Raw genomic sequence first — 27,761 nt, 5'->3', positions numbered from 1 at the left:
AGGCCTGATCCCTTAAAAAGAATAATGTCTCCGAATGTAACCTCAAGTTCAAGCTGTCTTCAATAGCCAACGAATGGTAAAAAGCACTCAAGCGTCTCCCTCTTTATCCTTGGGCCGGCCCCCCACCCTCGTGAGGACTTGTTGACCATATAAAGAGAGGGAAGAATTCCTCACCGGGGCTCACTTTTGCAGAAACTTGCGTGTGGAGGCCCCGCTTGTGGTGCTTACGTATGCAATTGACAATGCTTTTGCGGTGGTAAGACCAACGCTGTAATATTTACCTGTGACCTGTTTTAATAAATGCTTGGGGAATCTTCCAGAAGATCCGACCTCTGACTGTTTAACAATTGAACGCGGGTAGAGTCTTCAAAAGTGCAATAATATCAAGTATTTAATACCAAACCCAAAACCAGTGAAATTGGCACGTAGTGTAATTCGTATATAAAAACACAAGACAATGATTTGCAAATCCTTTTCAAAATATATTCAATTGAATAGACTGCAAAGACAAGATATTTAATCTTCAAACTGAAAAACTACTTTTTTTTTTGCAAATAATCATTAACTTAGGGGCATTTTTACCACTGTGTTACATGGCCTTTCCTTTTAACAACGCTCAGTAGACGTTTGGGAACTGAGGAGACCAATTTTTGAAGCTTTTCAGGTGGAATTATTTCCCATTCTTGCTTGATGTAAAGCTTAAGTTGTTCAACAGTCCGGGGTCTCCGTTGTGGTATTTTAGGCTTCATAATGCGCCACACATTTTCAATGGGAGACAGGTCTGGACTACAGGCAGGCCAGTCTAGTACCCGCAGTCTTTTACTATGAAGCCACGCTGTTGTAACACGTGGCTTGGCATTGTCTTGCTGAAATAAGCAGGGGCGTCCATGATAACATTGCTTTGATGGCAACATATGTTGCTCCAAAACCTGTATATACCTTTCAGCATTAATGGTGCCTTCGCAGATGTGTAAGTTACCCATGCCTTGGGCACTAATACACCCCCATAACATCCCAGATGCAGGCTTTTGAACTTTGCACCTATAACAATCTAGATGGTTCTATTCCTCTTTGTTCCGGAGGACACGACGTCCACAGTTTCCAAAAATAATATGAAATGTGGACTCATCAGACCACAGAACACTTTTCCACTTTGCATGAGCTCGGGCCCAGCGAAGCCGGCGGCGTTTCTGGGTGTTGTTGATGAATGGCTTTCGCTTTGCATAGTAGAGTTTTAACTTGCACTTACAGATGTAGCAACAAACTTTAGTTACTGACAGTGGTTTTCTGAAGTGTTCCTGAGCCCATGTGGTGATATCCTTTACACACTGATGTCGCTTTTTGATGCAGTATCACCTGACGGATCGAAGGTCCGTAATATCATCGCTTACGTGCAGTGATTTCTCCAGATTCTCTGAACCTTTTGATGATATTACGGACCGTAGATGGTGAAATCCCTAAATTCCCTGCAATAGCTCATTGAGAAATGTTGTTCTTAAACTGTTGGACATTTTGCTCACGCATTTTTGCTCACTAAGTGGTGACCCTCACCCCATCTTTGTTTGTGAACGACTGAGCGTTTCATGGACGCTGTTTTTTTTTACCGAATCACCTGTTCCCAATTAGCCTGTTCACCTGTGGGATGTTCAAAATAAGTGTCTGATGAGCATTCCTCAACTTTCTCAGTCTTTTTTGCCACTTGTGCCAGCTTTTTTGAAACATGTTGGAGGCATCAAATTCCAAATGAGCTAATATTTGCAAAAAATAACAAAGTTTTTCAGTTAGAACATTAAATATATTGTTTTTGCAGTCTATTCATTTTATTATAAGTTGAAAAGGATTTGCAAATCGTTGTATTCTGTTTTTATTTACGATTTACACAACGTGCCAACTTCACTGGTTTTGGGGTTTGTATTAATAATAATATCTCGATAGTAAATTAATGAGTAGGAAAATGAGAGAGATATCAAATCAACGTCTTTATCATCAATTTAGTGAAGTAAAAATGATTTAAAAATGGTTTAATTATCACCAATTTGCACTACAGTAAAAAAGTATGACAAACGTTTCTCCATTCTCCCCTAAGTGTATTACATCCATAATATGATAGGAATTATGAAAAGTAAAGCATTAACAATGGTGTTATGAAAGCATACATGTGACTTCCGTGTCAACATCGGCGTTGACGACTGTCTGCAGCACACGGCTGATGTTTGAACAAGAATCCCTGCGATCCGTCACTTTTTAAGTAGAACGCAAACAATCGCTGAGCCTGCAGGAAAAAAAAGAGGTCAGGGGACTTTGTCACAAGTTACTATGATTAAGCATATTTGCACACCAGCTTTACAAATGACTATCTCAGTCAGTGTTAATGAAATACTGGATATCTGTAAGACAATCATGTGACACAAAAGCGATCACTGTGTGCAGCTGGTCATGACATACGAACAAATGAAAACCAATCAATCATACACACACATGCAGGCACAGAAACCATTGATAAATATCAAGACATGATGTGAAAGTCGAAATGTGTTTGTTTTGATCTGTACTCAATAATAATAATATTTAATAAGATTTTAATTTACTTTAGGCCTTCTTGTGGCCTGTAGTGGATTTCAAGGATGCAACTTAGACCATATGATGTTATATAAAAAAAAAAGTATATTTACGTATCCATTTTGTATAATATTGAATAATTGTTTATAATATTGAATACTGTTTTATAATATTGCAAATTGTTCAGAACGGGTTATGTGTTAAGATAACAGGACTGAGTGAAAACCCCGGGACACAACTAAAGTGTTTTTTTTTTTGTTGTTTTTTTAAAGAAAAAGGATGAGTAACATAAATATGTGAACAATTATAACATTTCTGAAGCATTTAAATATGCTTTTTTTTTTTAAGGTAAAGTTACTGTACATTTTAGCAAGTGCCGCAAATACAATGTTTCCAGTGTTCAAGGTATTTCAAACTAAACTTTTAAATTGCATAAAGGATGCTTAGTAAAAACTAAATTTTACATTTATTTTATCGTACATTTATACTTATTATTTCCCAGGGGTGCAAAATAGCACTGATTCGGTGGAATGGCTCATAACATTAAAGTGCAGAACAAAAGTGTGAATTTGAACTAAATTGTTTTTGTTAAAGAAAAGTTGGAATGAGGAGTAACACAGATATGTAAAAAAAAACAAAAAACATATCTGAATAATTTTAATCACTATAGTGCATGGTAATTATAATACTTTTGGAAAGCAGTGACAGGAAACAAATTGTATTTTAAATTAATCTTTTAAATTGTATTTACTGTATACTGTAGTGAATCAGATGAATGTGCAGAACTCTTTGAATTATAAAAAAAAAAGGATGCTCGTTATTTACAGTTAATTTTATCGTGTATCTATACATTTTATTTCCAAGGGACGCAAATGGCCTATAGATGTAAAATCATATTAGTTATATAATTTATTTATGTGGAGAGACTGTCAGGCTTGTCACTGACAGTTTGGTTATGTTTTGGTTTTTCCTTTGTTTGTGTTTTATTTCCTGTCAGCGCTCTTATTTTGATTCCTTTCCCTGCACGTCTCCCTGAGCGCTTGTTTCCCTCACCTGTACCTGATTGGCAGTCTGGCCCACCTGGTGGCAATTGCCAATCAGGCTACTATTTATACCTGCCTCGCCCTCCAGTCAGGGCTGGAGTATTGTTTGCTGTGAGCTGTTCATGTTTGCTGGTTCCTGATAGCTATTTGTTTCTTGGTTTCCTGTTAACTGTATCCTGCTTGATTGATTGATTGAAACTTGTATTAGTAGATTGCAAAGGAAGAGATTACACTATATGAAACAGTACAGTTTACACAGTACAGTACATATTCCGTACAATTGACCACTAAATGGTAACACTTGAATACATTTTCAACTTGTTTAAGTCGGAGTCCACGTTAGCTGGTTAGCTGTTAGCTCTTAGCTGTAGTGATGGGTTGACGAGGCGTCATGAAGCGTTTTGACACATTGCAAAACTGTATTGATACTGTGTCGATACTGTGTCACTAAATACTGACATTTGCATTACATTAAAAATCCCTACAGGCTCAACAGACACTGATTTTATGACCTAGTATATACAATAATATAAACCAAGTCATTGTATTTCATTTAGGATTATTTCATATCTTCATTTAAATAAAAATATATTTTTATCTTTTTTAGATACAGTCAATAAATAATGTGAACATGTATCATAACATGGAAATCTAAGAGAACGTGTTGTGAATGAGGATGCTTGTAGACTGGGAATTTTTTTATTTTTTTTTTACACATTTTTATTTTAAAAAAAACTGTTTTTCCAACGTATTAAATTTTAGACGATTTCTCTTCTTAGTTATTATTTCTCCGGCTGTAGAAAAGACCCGCTCACAGGGCACAGAGGAGGCGTCAGTGCGACACAGTTCGCGTATCGGTCACGTGACCGAAACAGCTCATGATCGGTCACGTGACTTTCTAAAAGCGGTACGCGCACCGACACAGGGTTTTGCTCTATGAGCTCGACGCATGCGCAGATGCATCGGTGTTGCCGGACCAATGACTAATTAGCTGTTTCCAGTTTGCCTGTTTCCTGGTTCCTGATTCCTGTTGTCCTGAACTTTATTTTTGACAATATAAGTCATGTTTTCCTGCATCAAGCCTGCATCTTGGGGTTTGTCACCACCACTGCCTGACAGAGACATATACAACAATATTAGCAACCAGCAATGCACTCCCACTTCTCTAAAGTGGGCTGGCTCAAGGTGGAGGACAGTTGTTAAACAACTTGCACTGAGCCTAGTCTATAAAATCCGCTACACCTCCCTGGTACCGAAGTACATGTCAAACTACTTCCTTAACGTAAATAACCGCCATAACCACAACACCAGGGGGTGCTCCACTAACCACGTTAAACCCAGATTCCGAACTAACAAAGGTCTTAACTCATTCTCTTTCTATGCCACATCAATGTGGAATGTGCTCCCAACAGGTATAAAAGAAAGGGCATCTCTATCCTCCTTCAAAACCGCAATAAAAGTTCACCTCCAGGCAGCTACAACCCTAAACTAACACCCTCCCCGGATTGCTAATAATCAAATGTAAACAATCAAATGCAGATACTTTTTCTTATGCCTTCTGATCTCTCTCTCTCTCTCTCTCTCTCTCTCTCTCTCTCTCTCTCTCTCTCTCTCTCTCCTCTCTCTCTCTCTCTCTTTCTCTCTCTCTCTCTCTCTATGTCCACTACTTGATGTCCATATCCTACCCCCCCCCTCCACACCCCTGATTGTAAATAATGTAAATAATTCAATGTGATTATCTTGTGTGATGACTGTATTATGATGATAGTATATATGACAGTATATATCTGTATCATGAATCAATTTAAGTGGACCCCGACTTAAACAAGTTGAAAAACTTATTCGGGTGTTACCATTTAGTGGTCAATTGTACGGAATATGTACTTCACTGTGCAACCTACTAATAAAAGTCTCAATCAATCAAAAAAAAAAAACAGGAGCAAAAGAAAGGGCATCTCTATCCTCCTTTAAAACCGCACTAAAAGAACACCTCCAGGCAACTTCAACCCTAAACTAACACCCTCCCTTCCACATCCCACCTCCCCGGTTTGTAAATAATCAAATGTAAATAATCAAATGTAGATACTTATTCTTATGCTTTCTGATCTCTCTCTCTATGTCCACTACTTGCTGTACATATCCTACCAAGTCAGTCCTACACTGTTCCAATGTCCATTTCTCTGATGATGCAATTGTTGATGACTGAAGTGTTGATACCAACCAAACCTTAACCCCCCTCCATATCCCACACCCCGGATTGTAAATAATGTAAATAATTCTATGTATATACTCTGATGATTATCTTGTGTGATGACTGTATTATGATGATAGTATATATCTGTATCATGAATCAATTTAAGTGGACCCCGACTTAAACAAGTTGAAAAACGTATTCGGGTGTTACCATTTAGTGGTCAATTGTACGGAATATGTACTGCACTGTGCAATCTACTGATAAAAGTTTCAATCAATCAATCAATCAATCAATACCATGAATTGATTAACGTGGACCCCGACTTAAACAAGTTGAAAAACGTATTCGGGTGTTACCATTCAGTGGTCAATTGTACGGAATATGTACTGTAGTGTGCAATCTACTAATAAAAGTCTCAATCAATCAATCAAACAATATTAGCAAACAACAAGCCCAACTAAAAATAAGGTTACAAAACCATTTAAAATATAATATATACGCATCGTGCATGCGCGGTTGTATAACTGTTTTAATGCGGTTTTATTTCTGTACTGTACTTCCTCAGTATGTATGCGATTGCATAATAACCCCGTCTGGCCCTTTAAGAAAACATGAATGAAGCGAGGCCATTCATAAAAAGGACAGGCGACGTAGGTAAGAGCGCTCTCTGAGTTGATTGGTCAACACTTGAGTGACACGCCCGTGGACCAATGAGAGTAGAGCACTTCCAGCGCCGAGAGGTCTCCATTGGGGGAAAAAAAAAAAAAAAAATCCGCAGCCGAGTTTTTTTATTCGTGGCTTTGCGGGGAATGTAGGGGAGGAAACCGTGGTCGAGTTCAACTTCCACACTGTTGAGAAACTTCGCTTGCCAGGTGAGACGACGAATGTTATTATATTTTGTGTTAGCATTCAGGGGCTTACGAGTGTTGTTGTTTCTTGCTATCGCGTCGTGGTCTAAAAAAGAGTCAATCGCCATTTTATGACGGAGCGGTAACAGTGCGTCCATTTTTGTATCGCATCCGCAGCGCAATGGTGTTTGGTGTGCGCCTCTTTTCGACGTGTTTGTGTCGTCGAGCCTGCCTCTTTCGAGCCGTGATAAAATACTTGTCAATGGCGAGCTGCCCCTCCGCCCCCACCGGCCTCTGCTAGGATCAAGTTTCACTTCATTGTGAAAAACAAGGACCCGCCGGCCCCCCTCCTTGCGTCAACTCCATTCACAGTTCCGTGTACCATAGGAATGTCACAGTTCCAGTCACAACAACTCATGATGACTATTATTCAAAAGTTATAGGTCAGTGGTTCTTAACCTTGTTGGAGGTACCGAACCCCACCAGTTTCATATGCGCATTCACCGAACCCCTCTTTAGTGAAAAATAAAATGTTTTTTTTTCAAATTCAAGACAAAGTTATATGTTTTTGATAACACTTTAGTATGGGGAAAGTAACAAAGACTTAAAGGCCTACTGAAATGACATTTTCTTATTTAAACGGGGATAGCAGGTCCATTCTATGTGTCATACTTGATCATTTTGCGATATTGCCATATTTTTGCTGAAAGGATTTAGTAGAGCACATTGACGATAAATTTCGCAAGTTTTGGTCGCTGATAAAAAAAAGCCTTGCCTGTACCGGAAGTAGCGTGACGTCACAGGTTGAAGAGCTCCTCACATCTGCACATTGTTTACACCAGCAGCGAGAGCAATTCGGACAGAGAAAGCGACGATTACCCCATTAATTTGAGCGAGGATGAAAGATTTGTGGATGAGGAACGTGAGAGTGAAGGACTAGAGAGCAGTGCAGGACGTATCTTTTTTCGCTCTGACCGTAACTTAGGTACAAGGGCTCACTGGATTCCACACTTTCTCATTTTTCTATTGTGGATCACGGATTTGTATTTCAAACCACCTCGGATACTATATCCTCTTGAAAATGAGAGTCGAGAACGTGAAATGGACATTCACAGTGACTTTTATCTCCACGACAATACATCGGTGAAGCACTTTAGCTTCGGAGCTAACGTGATAGCATCGTGCTTAACTGCGGATAGAAACAGAAGAAATAAGCCCCTGACTGGAAGGATAGACCGAAGATCAACAATACTATTATTACTTCTACTATCAGGAGACACCGAACCAAACCCTGGACCTGTAACCACACAGTTATTGCTGTCCAGCCTGGCGAAGCTTAACAATGCTGTTGCTAACGACGCCATTGAAGCTAACTTAGCTACGGGACCTCACAGAGCTATGCTAAAAACATTATCTCTCCACCTACGCCAGCCAGCCCTCATCTGCTCATCAACACCCGTGCTCACCTGCGTTCCAACGATCGACAGAGTGACGAAGGACTTCACCCGATCATCGATGCGGTCGGCGGCTAGCGTTGGATAGCGCGTCTGTTATCCAAGTCAAAGTCCTCCTGGTTGTGTTGCTGCAGCCAGCCGCTAATACACCGATCCCACCTACAGCTTTCTTCTTTGCAGTCTTCATTGTTCATTAAACAAATTGCAAAAGATTCACCAACACAGTTGTCCAGAATACTGTGGAATTTTGCGATGAAAACAGAGCTTTTTGTATTGGATACAATGGTGTCCGAATACTTCCGCTTCAACGATTGACGTCACACGCATACGTCATCATACATAGACGTTTTCAACCGGAAGTTTCGCGGGAAATTTAAAATTACACTTTATAAGTTAACCCGGCCGTATTGGCATGTGTTGCAATGTTAAGATTTCATCATTGATATATAAACTATCAGACTGCGTGGTCGGTAGTAGTGGGTTTCAGTAGGCCTTTAATGGTGAATATGTTCCCCATACTAAAGTGTTAACATGTTTTTTTACTTGTGCATAAAATGAACCGTGCATGAACATCACCTTGTTCAAACAACAAAACCAACATATGCATAAACTGACAACAAATTAAAGCTGCAAGCAGCGATGGACGGGACCGACTTTGAGGGCTCATAAAATCCAAACCGGAGTAGTAATTAAAACTCTTTCATCAACTTTTAATCAGAAGGGTTCAATCTCTCTCCTGTGCTAATTTGAAGCCGACACGACAAACGCGCTCAGGGGAGATAATGTTTGAAAAAAGGTGACTGTTTTTACCCAACTTTTGTTTTGAAGGGGGAATTGCAAACTTCCTGTTGATTTTTTTCTGGGGGTTGTCAGTGTATGAAATATAGGTATAAGTGAGACCTACATAGAGGTTTTTGTTTCATGTCTCTACGACATTCCTACTGGAAGTTACAGGCAGTTTTGTCTGTGTTTTCTTCCTAGGGGACGCTAGAGCGCAATTTTGAGTTTTGGGGTTTGGTTTTTTGATTAGATCGCAATTTTCGCCAGTCCTGATGTGTGTGTCCAATTTGATGAGTTTTGAAGCATGTTAAGGGGGTCAAATTACAGCTCAAAGAGGCGGCGGTATAATAATAATAAAACGCTAGAAATACAATAGGGTCCTCTGTCCCAAAGGGACTCGGTCCCTAATTACACACCTGCAAAGCAGTCAGCTGTTGCCGTATTCGTAATACGCCGATAGGGAGAAGTTTGTATTTACATGATGAGTCGGGTGTGTTTTGACCTTTGCCGAACCCCTGAGCCCGACTCACCGAACCCCTAGGGTTCGATCGAACCCAGGTTAAGAACCACTGTTATAGGTACTCAGACACCCACTATAACCATTAGTAGGGTGATATTTTTATAATTGATATATAAAACCTGAATCTGCACCAAAAGTTGCATTATCCTGTAACTGTATTTGTTTGTGGTATTTATTCCAGGGTGAAGACTTCTTCAATATGGACTGCTTTTACGACCAACAAGTCCCCTTTGTGGTGCCAGAGAGTGTAAGTCCATGTTGTTGCTGTGCTGTCGTCCCTCATTTATCGCTGTTAACACAATAAAACAGGTGTAGCATTAAAACAAGTGAGAGTGAGTGTAGATTTTGAGCAGAAAATGCTGTATTGCTGTTTTGTTCTTGGGTGTTGCAGTCGTTAAAATAGAGAGGTAGGAAATAACTTTAATAGAGTCCCAAAAGAAGTGGTTCATGAATGTAATAAAGTCAGGAAAAAAACGAAAGTGTGTCGAAGGAAATGGCTCTTAAAAATATCACTTTCGTCATCTTATGCAATACAATCAGATTTGTGTCTGCAGTGATCACTTTGTAAAATGTTTGTTTCATCATTTGATTTGTTTGAGAAACTTTCTGTGGTGCAATCGAGTTTATTCTCTACCATATTAGTAGTATTTGAGAGCAGAACTAAACGTAAAGAAAGAACAAGAGATCACATTAGTTTGTGTTCTTTTGTGGTTGCTATGCCTAAATATAACTATGAAGACCTGCTTGTGCAAATAAACTAACGTCACGTTAAGTCCTAGTAATAAATATTGTATCCATCCATCCATTTTCTACCGCTTATCCCTTTTGGGGTCGCGGGGGGCGCTGGAGCCTATCTCAGCTACAATCGGGCGGAAGGCGGCGTACACCCTGGACAAGTCGCCACCTCATCGCAGTATCATATTGTATCCAATCCACCGTATTTTCTTTCTTGATTTTCATAACAGAAACTCAAAGCTTAGTTGTTGTGCAGGAAAGTAAAGTGCTTTATTCTACACGGATGACCACATTAGAGCCACTTTGGTGATATTCCTTAGCATCAGGAAAATATCCTTAATAGTATTAATAAACTAGATGAATAAATCTCTCATAAGCTCAACAGCATATACTGAATCTTGATATCACTAGCAAACATTGCTGAACAACAGGGACATATACAGCTAAATAATGAGACAAAGTATGAACTTCACACCATAAAAACAACTGCAGACATGAATTGTTGCTGAGACTAATATTTGTAGCAGGAAATCTGCTGCAAACAAACTTATCCTTTTTCTCGTTAGCGTCACGATCACAGAAGCACGGCACTCGGTAATGTCAATCAAATACGTTACTTAGCGATACACAAATAATTCCAATGTGTCTCTTATGGATTAATGTTTAATTTGTGGACCCCTCCAGATGTAAAGACATGATGTGCCTCCAATCTTTTCTTGTCTAAATACCGTCAGTGTGAAATGAAGCGAGGTATTAGCAAGCATGCCCTCTATCTTTTAAAAACATATTTTTCTTAAGAGTGTAAAAATCCACTCCATCCCCTTTTAAATATTTATCTCATGATCACTTTTATATTTGCCTTTAAACCTTTTAAAATTTGCCCAAATATGCACTGATTCAGGTAAATAAACAGCAGCCAACAACAATATCGATAAAAAATCTGCGTTGTGGTAAATCTAAATACAATAAAAATAAAAAAAAAACAAGAAAAGAAAATTATTGTTATTATGATGATGTGTGACAAGAAAACGCGGGAGCTCTCGTTTTTTTTTTTTAATGGTATTTAAATATTTATATTTCAAGTGCGATGTGGCGAGGGTCTGTATCACATGTATTCATGGCTGCCAGTTGATGCTTAAACTGCTTTTTTTTTCGTGTGTAGACTTGTCGCACAGAGCAAACAGAGCGATGCCCCAGCGACCGGAAAAGGAAGTTCATGGATGTCGGCTTGGATCAAGACACAGAAGGTACGCCTGCAGTGTTTTGACCTCCCAAAATGGCGATATAAATCTGCAGGAAGTGTTTAGATTTAAAAATAGAATGCTTTGCTCTGTGTATCGACAGATCTTTTCCAAGATCTGAGCCAACTTCAGGAAATATGGATAGCAGAAGGTACAACACAATTAATTCCAGGATATATATACTTCCTGGGTTATACTGTATGTAACAACTGACCTTTTTTCCTCTCCCTTGACAGCTCAGGTTCCTGACGATGAGCAGTTTGTCCCAGATTTCCAGTCCAGCAACTGTGAGTAGAGCCTGGGGGGGAGGGGCAAACTTCATGCAGCGCATGCATCAATTATTTAAGCCCTTTTCTTCTAACGAGATTGTGTGCGCACACATCTGTCAATGCACAATTATTTGATATAATCTTGTCATTGATTGATAGTGGTCATGTGACGTATACTGCCTCGATAAATGATAAATAAATGATAAATGGGTTATACTTGTATAGCGCTTTTCTACCTTCAAGGTACTCAAAGCGCTTTGACAGTATTTCCACATTCACCCATTCACACACACATTCACACACTGATGGCGGGAGCTGCCATGCAAGGCGCTAACCAGCAGCCATCAGGAGCAAGGGTGAAGTGTCTTGCCCAAGGACACAACGGACGTGACTAGGATGGTAGAAGGTGGGGATTGAACCCCAGTAACCAGCAACCCTCCGATTGCTGGCACGGCCACTCTACCAACTTCGCCACGCCGCCTCGATATGCTATCCATTATGCATAATGGCTCAAATACAGTGTTTACAGCATCACAATCATCCGTATAGTGTATTTATATCTACTCACATTTCATGTTGTTTATTGCACCTTTTGTTTGTTTATCACAATCTGTACAGTATATTTATCGAAGTGCCATTCTACCAAATTGTGCTATATTTGTTGTAACTCTCAAAATAACCATTATGTGTTTTTCCAACTGTAATTTTTATCAAATACATGTTGAACTAATCACAATGTTTATTGGCCTGTCACAGGTAAATTGATTTTTTTTTAGACAAGGCTGCAACGATTAAATTGATTAGAAAAAAGCTTTGATTCATATCCTAATTGTTTAATAGTTGTCACTAATAAAAATTTATAAAAATCCGGGCCTTATGTAGTGCCCGGAACTTTAAAGATTAAAGTACCAATGATTGTCACACACACACTAGATGTGGTGAAATTTGTCCTCTGCATTTGACCCATCCCCTTGGGGAGCAGTGGGCAGCAGCGGCGCCGCGCCCGGGAATCATTTTGGTGATTTAACCCCCAACTCCAACCCTTTGATGCTGAGTGCCAAGCAGGGAGGTTATGGGTCCCATTTTTATAGTAATATGTGGACATAGTTTTTGCTCAAGCGCACATGAGAGTGGTGGTGCGTGCTTGTTGTGATCTGTGTGGCCTCGAACAGCATAGAAAGGTCTTTTTTTTTTTTTTTTGCTAAAAGTGCAATTTCAATAGGTCTTTTTCCACTAAAAGTTCAGGAATTTAAAATTCATGGAACATTTTAGTTCAGTGGTTCTTAACCTGGGTTCGATCGAACCGTAGGGGTTCTGTGAGTCGGCCTCAGGTGTTCGGCGGAGGTCAAAACACACCCGACTCATCGTGTAAATAAAAACTTCTCCCTATTGGCTTATTACGGATACGGCAACAGCAGAAGTCACACTGATTTGCAGGTGTGTAATTTGTTGTGAGTTCATGCACTGTGTTGGTTTTGTTCTTTGAACAAGGAGATGTTCATGCACGGTTCATTTTGTGCACCAGTAAAAAAAACATGGTAAAACTTTAGTATGGGGAACATATTCAACATTAACTATTTGCTTATTAACATGCAAATTAGTAACATATTGGCTCTTAACTAGTCATTATTAAGTACTTATTCATGCCTTATTCGGCATGGCCTTATTATATCCTTAACCCTGGCCCTAACCCTAACTCTAACCAAATAACTCTAAATTAAGTCGTTGTTACTTAGAATATGTTCCCCATAGTAAAGTGTTACCAACAACATATAACTTTGTCTTGAATTTGAAAAAAAACATTTTATTTTTCACTAAAGAAGGGTTCGGTGAATGCGCATATGAAACTGGTGGGGTTCGGTACCTCCAACAAGGTTAAGAACCACTGCTTTAGTTCCTGAAACGGAAAGTTCCTTTAGACTTGGCTTTTGTTTCCACTGCAATTCCCCAGTTCAGGGTAGTTTATACAAATCAGGCTGATGATGTATGGAGTAGTGGTTTAGTACATTTCTACATTGATTCCATGTAAATAAACAGACATTACGAGGTCATATTTCTTTTACTAAAGTGTAAGTAAATGAGGCAACAAAAGCAATGTTTCTAGTGTTCAAGGTATCTGTAATTTAAATTGATATTTAATATTGCATTAAAACATCATGCAAGATCAAAATGCAAAAGACCTTATCTAATAAAAATAACATATTCCAGTTAATTTTATCATACATTTATAAATGTTATGTTCTGAGGACGTAAATAGCACCGATTGTGTGTATTGTGTCAAATATTTATATATTTATTGTAATTCTGCGCATGATGTTAATTGCAGATGTCAAGCTCCATTTTGTTACCTTGTATACGTTTGAATCTGATCTAATAGTGCATTTATTACTGTTGATGTTTGCAGTGATGTTTCAAGGGCCGCCATTTAGCAAAGTGAAGCGAGAGTCAAGCCCGTCAAAAGACATGTCTCCCTGCAGGACGCCTCACGCTGACGTGTGCCTTTACAGCTACAGGTCGGACATTTCCCTGCCCGAGAGGCAGCAGGAGAACCTCCGATTAATTACGTTGCAGAGTGCGTGAAATAATCTTTTTTTTTTTTTTTCCGACAGTGCCTGTGACAGGAAACCGGCCGGGTTCACAGATGCCGCCCACCCGGCTGGACCCGTGCAAAGGCAGGTTACAAGCTGTCGCACCAACCAGGTCTCTACCTTAAGCCCCTCCCACCACCACAACCTGCCATCGACCAATCAGAACCAGCCATTTGCATTGCCGCACCATCCTATCCGCTGCCCCGCTGGAGCGTTTGGTTCTGAGCAGAGGTGAGTCCAAAACCAGGAGGTCAAATCCAGTCTTACTGCTCTGAATGTGAGGTCTGGTGTGGTACACTCTTGCTGTCATCACGAAATGCGGCTTGAGCTTTTGTGTGTCGTACAGAAAAATGGGTCCACTTGTTGACATTATGTACATCTTAAAATGTCCTTTTAGGTTTCAGCGGCAGATGTCAGAACCGTGTTTATCCTTTTTACCACCAAAGAAAATCGACAACACGCCCTATCCTGCCTCGAGTCACGTGAGCCGCCCGCTCTACCAGCGGCACCTGTCAGAGCCTCTGGTTCCGCCCGGTGGCCGAGGCACCTGCAAGCAGGAGCTGGTGGATCCGCGCTACCCGGAGGCGTTACCATGTGGTCAGAGTGCAGCCTCCTTTAACGGCGTCACCATCAAACAGGAGCCGCGGGACTTCAGCTTCGACACAGGTGTGTATGGGATTATCAATAATTAAGAAGGTTCCGATTTATGCTGCCGATTCCAATCATCCAAAAGTGATGTCAACCAATACGATCACATGTATTAACTTTAAATTGTTGAATGTTGAGTGCTATTGACAGTGTAACAAAATCAACACAATATTTAAAGTAATTGCTTATTCTCTTTTATTACGTACAATTTGTTGGGCAAAACAATGTCAATAATACACAATAATTGAACTCTCTGTTTTTTGCCCTCAAAGTGCACCTGTGTGGAGGGACTTACTCCTTGTATTTATTTGTAAACATTACCAAAAACAACATAAAAATATCATATATAATCAGAGGTGGGTAGAGTAGTCAGAAATTGTACTCAAGTAAAAGTACTGTTACTTTAGAGATTTATTACTCAAGTAAAAGTAAGGAGTAGTCACCCAAATATTTACTTGAGTAAAAGTAAAAAGTATGTTGTGAAAAAACTACTCAAGTACTGAGTAACTGATGAGTAAACCTGTTCGTTTAATGATGACGGCAACAAATAATGCACAAAAACATAAAAATAGCAATGAGCAAATTCAGAGCCAGGAATATCTCTTAAGCAACTAAAACAATAATATATATTAAATAATAATACATTAACATAAAAAAAATTAAGGCAAATTGAGCCACAATAACTTAACAGCACCATAGGCTCAGTAGGCAGAGATTACAAAGGAAAATAACAAGTTCGCCTTTACGCAAACCATAAACTGTAAGGTGTGGGCTGCACCAGTGGGAACACACTGTGCACTTCTGACTGGTGTTTGTATGCATGTGTGTGTGTGTGTGTGTGTGTCTTTGTCTCTCTATGAGGCTGCAGTGTGTTAATAAATGTCCCTACACGATGTACATTTGCCACTGATTCATAGCAGGGAAGCTAACATCAGCCCACGGCAGGGGTGCTCATTACGTCGATCACGAGCTACCGGTCGATCAGTCGATTGTCAGCCAGGCATTAAAAAAATAGTCCTAAAAATGAGCGATCATAAATCTATACTATGACGTCACTTTCGTCACTTGATTGACATTCACGGCACCCGAGGGTGTTCTGAGATGACGCTGGCTGCTGCCAGCTCATTATTAAGAAAAAATTACCGACAGGAAGGCGAGAAACACTTTTTATTTCAACAGACTCTGGCGCCGTACCTGTCGTCAAAACTCTAAAGACCGACTGCACAGTTTGCACAATAAAAGCGCTGCTTCATCATGCCTGCACTAACAAAATAAGAGTCTCAGAAAGCTGGCGTGCACAAGCTAGCAAGTTTGCCGCCAATGTATTTCTTGTAAAGTGTGCGCTGTATACAAAGGAGTACGGAAGCTGGACAAATAAGATGCCAAAAACCAACCACCTTCACGTGGTATTGGACAGAAGGGAGGACTTTTTTACTCCTCCATTTGAAAATGCGGACGTTATCAGCACCACTGTCTGATTCCTATCAATGAGCAAATTCAGAATCAAGTAATACACCAACTTATATTCTTGTCTTCATGAAAGAAAGGAATCTATATGTGTTAAACATGCTTGCATTATCTTTAAACACCTTTAACTTGTTAACAATATTAACTATATGTGTTAAACATGCTTGTATTATCTTTAAACACCTTTAACTTGTTAACAATATTAACTATATGTATTAAACATTCTTGTATTATCATTAAACACCTTTAATTTATTAGCAATATTAACTATATGTGTTAAACATGCTTGCATTATCATTAAACACCTTTAACTTGTTAACAAAAACATATATTTCATAAATAAGTAAATATAAATTATATATATGAATGAGGTAGATCCCCGTGACTTGATCAATTGAAAAGTAGCTCGCCTGCAGAAAAAGTGTGAGCACCCCTGGCCTACGGTGACAGCCAAAATATCTACTAACGTTACTTACCGCAATGTGCTTCCTCAAATTTGACGTTGAGTTCATGTAAGCTTAAGCTTGTTAATCATGTGACCGCCTGGCTCTGTTTGATTGGTGAAACGGAGTCAAACGTCACCAGTGACTGCATTTGATTGGTGAAACGGAGTCAAACGTCACCAGTGACTGTATTTGATTGGTGAAACGCAGGCATGCGATACATCCTACTTTGATGGTCTGCCTGACAAACCAAAACAAACAAAGCGTGCATTAACAGATCGATAAAAATCAGTAGCAAGCTGAATGTAGATAAATGGAGCGGAGTAAAAGTAGCGTTTCTTCTCTATAAATATACTCAAGTAAAAGTATGTCGCATTAAAACTACTCTTAGAAGTACAATTTATCCCAAAAGTTACTCAAGTAGATGTAACGGAGTACTACCCACCTCTGATTAAAACGGCTTGTTCCCCGATCGGTACACACTAAAAAATGTTGGGTTGAAAAATAACCCAGATTTTAACCCAACTGCTGGTTCAGGAAAGGACGAACCCCTTGTTTGAGTTATTTTAACTCAACATTTTGGGTTAATTTTTTCAACCCAACTTTTGCGTTGAATTATTTAACCAAAAAAGTTGAGTTATGATAACTTAATGTTATCTTAATTTATCCCAAAAGTTACTCAAGTAGATGTAACGGAGTAAATGTAGCGCGCTACTACCCACCTCTGTATATAATCTTTAATTTGATTGTTTTGCGATTGTGCTGACACACCAACGGTTGTTGTTGTTATAATACCCTCTCTCTAGACTCTTATTAATCTACTTTTTAATTTCATGTTAATAACCGCTTACTTTATGCTGTAACGTGCTTCCATCTACACTTCTTAAACTTTACTATGCACTTATTTCTTAGTGTTTAGAGATAGCTTAGCGGCTATCTTAGCTGTTTGCATGTCTGCTTCTGGTATGCTGTCAGTATGTAACATGTTTAGCCTCGTCCTCCAGTGATAATGATATTTGATAATGGTACTAAAAAGGCTGTTCATGTTTGGGATTATTATAAGCTTTGGTATAATGGCTGGTGTATGGAGACACATCATGAGCTGCTACAGCTGCTTATCAGCCGGGGGAGTAAAAATAAATACAGGGGGATCAGCGTTTTCATTTGGCAATAATCAGCAATGGCAATCAAATATTTTTTTCGAATAATGTCCAAACCTGATTGGTGGCCGATCGATCGGCACATCCCTAATTATTATTATTATTATTTTCATTATGAAAATGTGCGCGCTTCAGACATTATCGACATACATTGTTGACCTAAAATTGGAGACCCAAAGGGAGTATTTGCATAAAAATTGTTTATACATTGGTATCTTCAATAACATGAACACTGACTTCCTGTTCAGCGCAAAATCCATCCATCCATTTTCTACCCCGCTTATTCCCTTCGGGGTCGCGGGGGGCGCTGGAGCCTATCTAAGCTACAATCGGGCGGAAGGCGGGGTACACCCTGGACAAGTCGCCACTTCATCGCAGGGCCAACACAGATAGACAGACAACATTGACACTCACATTCACACACTAGGGCCAATTTAGTTGCCAAACAACCTATCCCCAGGTGCATGTCTTTGGAGGTGGGAGGAAGCCGGAATACCCGGGGAGGTCATGGTTATTTTCTAAATAAAAGCATTGTAGTATTAACCTGTTTTTTACACCTTTTAAAAAACAGATTACCACATGTAACAAAGCTTTATTTTTATTGTGGTCAAGACATACAATACCACAAAAGCTCTGTTTGGTAAGTGTAAAATAGTATAATGTCAAAAGACACATTCCACACTTTAAAGCACCCTAGCAACTTTTCTCTCTTGAGCTGGCTCCAACTAGCACCTTAGAGCCAGTAGTTGGTTGAAAAATATTTGTAGTGTTGCTCACCTTTCTTATGTCTCTGGCCAAAGTCTCCCGTAAACGTGCAAGCAATGGCAGCTTTGGTTTTCGATAGGTGCTTTGTCGACTGACCTCAGTCAGCCAGTTTGTGGAGATAAGCGAGTGCTAATAAGAGTGGAATGAATGATTTATCTTTTTAAAGGCATTGGTGAGTCAACATGGCTGACTTAGCTACCACTACTTAACTATCACCATCCCACAAAAAAGTTAAAAGTTTAAAAATGTGCATAAAGATGAGGAAATTTTAAAGAAAGTGTTAGGTTTGGAAAAAAAATATGTTTATTACTTTATGAAAGAAAAAAAATGGTATGGTTAGCAATTAAGTGCGTAAAGAACAAAAAAGGCATTGGTTGGTCAACATGGCTGACTTAGCTATCACCATCCCACAGTAGACATGCAAGCCTGATAAGTATTTACCAATCATAATCAAACTTTCAGAGTTTTCAAAGACTGTAGTGACAGATTTGATAAGTAATGTGTTTCTTTTTTGTCTTGCAGAGGTCCAAAACTGCCAGTCATCATCCTTTGGCAAAACTTCAATCTTGTACCAGAACAGCCGCACAGGTGAGAGGGAGTGTGATTGTTTTCCAAAACTGCAGTGTGACATTGTTGTATAATTTTCCCACTGGCAGGTTTCGCTCGCGACTCAGAAGCACGCTTTTACTACGATGACGCCTGCGTTGTTCCGGACAGAATTGAGGGTAAGGTGACAGACCCCAGGCAGTGTCACCGGATCAGAGATCCTGAATAAAGCATTTATTTTTATTTTTTTTACATGTAGGTAAAGTGAAGCAGGAAGGTTTGCCGTACCAGCGCCGCGGCTCCCTACAGCTCTGGCAGTTCCTGCTCACACTGCTGGATGACCCGGTCAACACACATCTGATTGTCTGGACAGGGCGCAACATGGAGTTCAAACTCATTGACCCTGAAGAGGTTCGTCACGGAATGCACTGAACCCTGAAGCCGGGCGTCCTAAAAGGTCTGCTTTGATGTTTTTTCTCTTTTAATCCAGGTGGCTCGGCTGTGGGGGATCCAGAAGAATCGACCCGCCATGAACTATGACAAGCTGAGCCGCTCCCTGAGGTACTACTACGAGAAGGGCATCATGCAGAAGGTGAGGGTCTAGGGTGAATCTACGCTGATGCAAAAAGGAGTGACGAGCGCTCACATGCTCTCCTTCCGATTGGTTCCTCCTTTAGGTTGCCGGGGAAAGGTACGTCTACAAGTTCGTGTGCAACCCCCAGGCGCTCTTCTCCTTGGCGTTCCCAGACAACCAGAGGCCCAGCCTGAAACCGGACCCAGATGCCCCCCTACCTGCTGTCGAGGAAGATGGGCTGGCTCTGCCCGCCTACGAGGAGGAGGGTCCGTATTTGGCGGACGGCAGCGAACAGTGCATTCAGAGACTGGCCTTCCCCGACAGCTGCCTGTACTAGACCATGGTATAGATCAGGGGTCGGCAACCCGCGGCTCCGGAGCCGCATGCGGCTCCTTGACCACTCTGATGCGGCTCAGCTACATACATGCCGACCCCCTCGATTTTCCCAGGAGACTTATGGATGTCAGTGTCTCTCATAGACTACTCCCAGGGAAAAATAATCCTATTAACACTCTAATTACTATATAAAGGGCGTGCCCTAATTGCACTGCAGTAATTGTCCTCTTACTTACAGCATGCCAGGCCAGCCACATGTTATATGTTGTTATTACTTGCTCACACAGGAGACAGCAAAGCATACTTATTCATCAGCCACACAGCTTACACTGACGGTAGCCGTATCAAACAACTTCAACATTGTTACGTTACAAATATGCGCCACACTGTGAACCCACACCAAAAAAGAATGAAAAACACATTTCTGGAGAACATCCCACTGTAACACAACATAAACACAACACAACCATTACCCAGAATCCCATGCAGTCCTAACTCTTCCGGTCTACATTATACACCCCGCTACCACCAAATCTCCCCACACATCAACACCCCCCCCCCCTCTTCGTGGTTGGTTGAGCGGAAGAGTTAGGGCTGCATGGGATTCTGGGTATTGGTACCGTCAGTGTAAGATGTGTGGCTGCTGAGTTAGTAGCCTTGCTGTCTCTTACGTGAGCAAGCTAAAGCTGCATTCCACTTGTGGCCGAGCAGGTACGCTGGTTGGGCAGACTGTAGAGGGCGCCAAATGCAGTGTCATCACGCTCTGATATTCGGGAGTCTCCCGGGAAAAGTGAGAGGGTTGGCAAGTGTGACGCAAGCGACATTCATCCAAAACTCGCGGGCTGCACTAACATCCAATTCCCACATTAAAGTGCGTGCCGGTGCGTGTGTCTGAGACCCCTGGTTAACATAGCACAAAGCATGTAAGCTTTGTATGCGGTGTTTTTCATTTTAAATTTTAAAAACATTTTTGTGGCTCCCATTACTTTCTTTAATGTGTGAAACTTGCCAAAATGGCTCTTTGAGTGGTAAAGGTTGCCGACCCCTGGTATAGATTATATGCAGGGTTTGAGATCTTTTATACTTTTAAATCTACAAACTACCTTCACTCTGGTATGGCTTTGTCTGTTTTAGACCCCCCCCCTGCCACTCCTCACAGTAGTTTAATAATATTCCTGCAGCCAACAATCAAAAAACTGATCTCAAAGCATCTTATTATGAAAAGTAAGCAAGGGGAAGTCCTGTGATTCAACCAAAAACAATCCAAGCCATGCAACTCCTTAACTAGCCTGAAAGGGATGCTTGTATTTTCCAGATGCCACGTTCTCTTATAAACTTGTGTATTCAAATGTTTTCTTGTGTTTTTAAAGCTAATATTTTTGGCATCGTATGGACTTGCTTTTTTTCCCTAGAACAGTTTTATGACAAAAAGTACCGCTACTATTTTTTATTCACTGCTCCTAGCATGATGGTTTCTTACAATCGGCTGTGTCAAGGTAGTTTTTCCGCATTTTGTATAGTGGAGTCGCTTCAGTGTGTAGAAACGCTGTATAATTATACTGTATATGAATATATTTTTGCAAACGGCAGTGAGTTGCACAGTGGAGCTTGCAAACGTGTCGGTGACAGAGCGACCTCATGCTTTGCAGATTAAACATGGATGTTTTGTTCTGTGATCAATGGAGGGAAGTATTGACCTTCACATGCTGTACGTGTGCCTTCCGTTAATCTTCACTGATACAATAAAACTATTTTACTCTTATGATTTATGGATTGTGTTCACTTTGGATTTATATTAATTTCACCTTAATACCACATTTTTTTTGCTTTAATTTCGAGAAAATACTTTTCCAAATGCCACTCTTGTATATTAATCAGAACTTGCTGCACTGCAAATGAAATACTGGCCTCTAGTGTTCAAATATACTAAATGTGTGTGTGTGTGTGTATATATATATATATATATATATATATATATATATATATATATATATATATATACACACACACTATATTGCCAAAAATATTTGGCCACCCATCCAAATAATGAGAATCGGGTGTCTTAATCAAGCACTTAGGCATGGAGACTGTTTCTACAAACATTTGTGAAAGAATGTTGATTTCAGTGATTTCCAGCGTGGAACTGTCATAGGATGCTGCTACCTGTGCAACAAATACAGTCGTGAAATTTCCTCGCTCCTAAATATTCCAAAGTCAACTGTCTGCTTTGTTATAAGAAAAGTGAAGAGTTTGGGAACAACAGCAACTCAGCCACCAAGTGGTAGGCCACGTAAACTGACAGAGAGGGGTCAGTGGATGCTGAAGTGCATAGTGCAAAGACTTTCTGCACAGTCAGTTGCTACAGAGCTCCAAACTTCATGTGACCTTCCAATTAGCCCACGTACAGTACGCAGAGAGCTTCATGGGATGGATTTCCATGGCCGAGCAGCTGCATCTAAGCCATACATCATCAAGTCCAATGCAAAGCGTGGGATGCAGTGGTGTAAAGCACGTCGCCACTGGACTCTAGGGCAGTGGAGACGCCTTCTCTGGAGTGATGAGTCACACTTTTCCATCTGGCAATCTGATGGACCAGTCTGGGTTTGGAGGTTGCCAAGAAAACGGTACATTTCGGACTGCATTGTGCCGAGTGGGAAATTTGGTGGAGGAGTAATTATGGTGTGGGGTTGTTTTTTTGGAATTGGGCTTGGCCCCTTAGTTCCAGTGAAAGGAACTTTGAATGCTCCAGGACACCAAAACATTTTGGACTATTCCATGGGATGGCACTTCAAGTTCATGTGTGAGCAAAGGCAGGTGGCCAAATACTTTTGGCAATATAGTGTGTATATATATATATATATATATATATATATATATATATATATATATATATATATATATATATATATATATATATATCCCTTTGAGACACTTGTGATTTAGGGCTATATAAATAAACATTGATTGATTGATTGATTGATATATATACTGTGTGTATGTGTGTATATATATATATATATATATATATATATATATATATATATATATATATATATATACTGTGTGTGTGTATATATATATATATATATATATATATATATATATATATATATATATATATATATATATATATATATATATATAATGAAACCCATTTTCTACATCTTTAAGCTACATTTAAACCAGTGTGGATGGCACTGTGAGCAGGAGGGTAAAAGTGTCTTGCCCAAGGACACAACAGCAGTGACTTGATGGCGGAAGCAGGGATCGAACCTGGAACCCTTAAGTTGTTGGCACGGCCACTCTACCAACCGATTCACATCGCCCCATATACAGTATATATGTGTAATATATGCACACTAAATTAGAAGGCAGTTTCAAATATTGTGTTTAAAGGGATATTGTGAGTTATAGAGTTTTATTTCAATCGATTAATAATTATAAAATTTGAAATTATTTTCCAAAAGAAGCACGTATTTGAGAAAGCTGAAGTTTTTTTTATTTACTTATGTATTTTAAAAAAAAAATTGTATAAACCTTTATTTATAATATGCAACATTTACATACAATCAAGAAATAATAATAATCAAAACAAGAACAGAAACAGTACAAAACAGCGCCAGGGGGGTTGTAAACTCAATAAAGTAACTAAAATAGAATACAAAAAATATATATGTAACAAAATGTAAAGTTCCGTAAATAATCCAAATTTGGAGCACAGCATCATAGTTTTCACAGCGTTTTAGTTGTTAGAGGTACAAAACGTTTAAAGTAAAGTTTTGAGAAAGCTGAATTTTTTTTCTTTTTTTTTTTTCTTTGTTTGTCTTGTCTTTATTGTAGAAGATGCAATTCAAACACACAACTCCAATGTGTGTCTCCACTCTTTTCCCGGCATCCATCCATCCATCCATTTTCTATCAGCTACAATCGGGCGGAAGGCGGGCTACACCGTGGACAAGTCGCAAGGCCTTTTCCCGGCAATACTTTTTTTTAAAATTTATATTATTTTTATTTTATTTTTTACAAATAGTTGAGAAATAATAATCAAAGAAAATGTTAGACGTTAGTTAAAGGTTAAAGTTTTGAGAAAGCTGAAGTTCACCTGGCAATAGACTGATAGTGACGTCACAATTCGTTGAGTTCGTGTCAGGACCCGGATGTCAAGTCATCTCGGAGTTCACTCCTCAATAAAAGGAGAGCGAGCAATTATTAAAACGTTAAAATTCCGGGATAAATCGGTGTCAAATGATGCTAAAACGCCACAAAAATGTGTACAGCTGTACAGGTTTCTATTTAATCCCAAAGAGAAGGAGCACTATGTGGCTATTTGGAGGAGAATATTCGTTTAAAATGCTTTTCACTTTGTGCTAGCTAGCTTCATGGGACTGTCACACTCGGTAAGGACACACTGTCATGTGATGACAAATTACGCTAACCAATAATATACAGGCATTCACTTATACTATTTCATAACTATTATTTATTTTTTAATAATTGTAGGTAAACTACTCACAATTAGGTACCGTGGACTGGTAATTCCTGCCACTGGGGGCGCTAGAAACAAGTGGTCGCTACCACTTACCAGGACCTGGTTTTTGTCATTGCTACTTTGGCAAAAAATGGAAAAGAGGTGAGCTATTTGTGTTGTGTTGATTTATATTAATGAGTGACAACATTTAAATTGTTCTTTATTTTGCACTTCACACTTATGCCTTCAGTGATGTCCTATTTAGTCCAACTTAAATGAACACTGTACGTCCTCTCACAATACCATAATTATGTCACCGTAAGACCATGGCTGGAGAAATACTATACGGAAACACACTTGCGCATTAAAGGGCAATTATTACATGCGAGTCCCGAGTGAGTATCCAATTACAGGAGGCGTTAATGTCACGTTCAACATGTGGCAACCTAGGGAGGCCTACTGTCGATCAATCAATCAATCAATTAAAGTTTATTTATACAGCCCTAAATCACAAGTGTCTCAAAGGGCTGCACAAGCCACAATGACATCCTCGACTCAGATCCCACTAGGGATGATGTTTGATAAGAAATTATCGAGTTTGAGTCTATTATCGAACCGATTCCTTATCGATTCTCTTATCGAATCCATTAGCTTGAGCTTTTCGCTCTGCTCCTCCGTGTTTCCTGCCATCATTTACTGAGCTGTACTGTGCAGAGGACTATGGGAAATGTAGTTTGCATCTCAGACCAGCTCACTCAATAGTGCCAGAAAAAAAACTACACTAGTGAGTGTAGTCCAAGTTCTAATTTACCGTCACATGTCACATTATTGTAAGAATTTTAAAACCGCAATACTGTGGTATTTACAATGTAAATAACAACCCATATAGACAAGTGTTTTGAGTACAATACATCAATATTATTATGACAACAAAAGAGCAACGGTACTCTTCTAAAAAAGTGAGTTAGAATTATTACTAAGTTATCACGTACCTTGTGGACATGATTGCCAAATGTAGCTTCCCTGTTAGATAAAAACTATCTCCGAACTACCACCTTGCTCCTTATTTCTTTCTTTAAAGATAATATTTAATTGTGGTAAAAAGTCACATTTGGAGTCCGCATTCCAGAAGCTCAGGAGGTAACTCTAGCGAGCTGCCACGAAGATGAGGCAGAGTGACAGGACGTACAAAAAAGGTGTTCGAAGTTTGGTAGGTAAATTGTCATCGATTGGCTTAGCGGGCCTCTGGCGAACTGTTGTAAAGCTGTTGTAATTTGATGGAACCTATTTATGTTTTACAGAGAAGTTTTACTTACGGTAATAAAATGAGGGATGAAGCGCAAGTACCTGGACAGCTCAATATGAGACAATTCGGTTTTTCAAGGGACAACCCTACATACTCCTTTCTTTAGAACATTACTTTGTCCTCGCCCTTAAAAAATAAAAACATTGTAATAAATTGTTCTCTGTCTGCTCAATCTTAACAGCCAACATTTTTGAATGTTGGGAGAAAAAAAATCCTTTTCACACACGTACGCCATATCTTCTTCAATCCTAATTCCGCCCCTGTTGCTGTCCTCCACCATGACCGACTTTTGGGTTGGTGACATTACATGAAAACAGTATATTGTGTGCAATCCCAGCTTGCCACAAAAAATATAATGTATTGTTTTTTTTAAAAATACAGCAGACAATCTTAGAACGGCTTTTTTATTTTGCAAAAGAAAGGTTTTAGGTCACTTGGAGCTTTGCCTTAAACACAGCCACCTCCAAAGTCACATCATTATTCTATAATTCCTCTTTATAAACAAGAAGGGGTATATTATGCATGCAAATACCGCATTAGCCGCTGAGGTTTTTTTTCACCTTCCACAGACAAATCCACGATAAACACAAGATTCCCTTAACGATCCGGATGAAGCTGTGTGGAAAAAGAGATGCTCGGAGAGGCCACAGCAAGAAGCGTCGCACACAGTTTGCGGTTGCATAGTACAGTACATAGAGATCCTAATTTGAAAACAGCATGCTGCTTTGTATTGCACATGACTGAAACCTTGCTGTCATAATTCCAGCACGCGTGTGGACTGTGGAGCATCTGACTTTATGTATATTATAAAAATAATCACAAATAGGTTCTTTTTGACAAGAATAATTTCCCCTCTGTTTTGTTTAATCTAATTACAGCTCTCTCCTGTCATAATATAATACTGTACTGTGGGGAATACTCGTTCCTCTTGCTCTTTATTTGTAATATCTGATGCGCTTTAGGGATTACTTATTTAACCTATTTGAAAATACCAAAAGAGATGTTTTTAAAGTCATTTAAGCGTTAGGTCAGGATGTTCAACTTTGCGACGTTTTATAACTGAAACAATGTCCATCATTGACACAAAATGTATATATGGTAATAAAATCTGATAGGCATTCAAGTATCTTGCAGAATATTTCAATCAAGTCTTACGAGCTGGTGATGCATTCATAAAAACTGGTGCAGCACTGGTGCAATTTTTGGCTCGACAAACTTTGACAAACAGCACACTTTGTTGCCTGTCAAACATATCAGTTTTTTTTTTTTTACAAATTTCTATTTTACTTCAAATAAACTTGTAGGTCTTTATTAGGTAGTACAGTGGTACCTCGCAACATTTCGCTCAAATTCTTACAATTGTTTTAACATTGGCTGGTGGAGTTTGTGTTCTGGAGAAAACCATGTCTACAATAAAAACACAAACATAAGGTTTAAGCTTTAAACCAGCAACCACAGCAGCACATGTGTGGGTGAGCTACATGGACATTTCCGTTGCAACACATTGTCCTTCACCATGGTGCCCCAAGTCATGCAAACATTTTCTAAAAGACATGTTAGGTGTTACTGTGTATTGCCTTCCACTTCAATGCAACTGTTATATTTTCTTTGCTCATTCCTCAGGGAAAATAAATGTGCATGTACAACAGCTCAAAGGTTGTTGTATTGCAAGTCTAAGGTGATAATTAAGCTCAAAAATGCTAATTATTACTCCTAAAATTCTGAAGGAAGAACTTTCAGTTGGATAAAAGATAAACCTAAATCCTTGTCAACAAATAAACAAAGGGGGTAACAATTCAAGGACTGGCGATGCAACT

At 39.4% G+C, this 27,761-nt stretch overlaps 1 protein-coding gene and 1 long non-coding RNA gene across 5 annotated transcripts in view; both read left to right on the top strand.

Moving 5' to 3' along the window:
• Window positions 1-6,529: 6,529 nt before the first annotated feature.
• LOC133658869 (ETS translocation variant 5-like) lies at window positions 6,530-21,937 on the top strand. Its single transcript, XM_062061351.1, has 14 exons — window positions 6,530-6,668; window positions 9,580-9,645; window positions 11,296-11,380; window positions 11,478-11,525; window positions 11,611-11,661; window positions 14,048-14,156; window positions 14,253-14,462; window positions 14,629-14,897; window positions 19,237-19,302; window positions 19,371-19,439; window positions 19,520-19,671; window positions 19,751-19,852; window positions 19,938-20,185; window positions 21,227-21,937. Exons 2-13 carry the CDS (start codon window positions 9,598-9,600, stop codon window positions 20,169-20,171), a joined length of 1,443 nt encoding a protein of 480 aa, XP_061917335.1. The 5' UTR covers window positions 6,530-6,668; window positions 9,580-9,597; the 3' UTR covers window positions 20,172-20,185; window positions 21,227-21,937.
• Window positions 21,938-24,315: 2,378 nt separating this feature from the next.
• LOC133658858 (uncharacterized) overlaps window positions 24,316-27,761 on the top strand; it is a 44,626-nt gene continuing 41,180 nt past the window's right edge. For all 4 annotated transcript variants that reach the window (XR_009827550.1, XR_009827551.1, XR_009827548.1 and 1 more), the window contains exons 1-2: window positions 24,316-24,567; window positions 24,671-24,800. This is a non-coding gene — a long non-coding RNA (uncharacterized LOC133658858). The remainder of the gene's footprint in view (window positions 24,568-24,670; window positions 24,801-27,761) is intronic.

This window comes from Entelurus aequoreus, linkage group LG01 (genome assembly GCF_033978785.1).
Source record: "Entelurus aequoreus isolate RoL-2023_Sb linkage group LG01, RoL_Eaeq_v1.1, whole genome shotgun sequence".
NCBI lineage: Eukaryota > Metazoa > Chordata > Actinopteri > Syngnathiformes > Syngnathidae > Entelurus > Entelurus aequoreus.
Note: the sequence above shows the minus strand (reverse complement) of the source record. Positions and strands in the feature narration are given on the sequence as shown.

Coding starts and splice junctions, on each gene's coding strand:
- LOC133658869 (XM_062061351.1), top strand. CDS start 9,598: ATGGACTGCTTTTACGACCAACAAGTCCCCTTTGTGGTGCCAGAGAGT. Junction 14,157..14,252: donor GTGTGCCTTTACAGCTACAG/GTCGGACATTTC, acceptor TTTTTCCGACAG/TGCCTGTGACAGGAAACCGG. Junction 14,898..19,236: donor GGACTTCAGCTTCGACACAG/GTGTGTATGGGA, acceptor TTTGTCTTGCAG/AGGTCCAAAACTGCCAGTCA.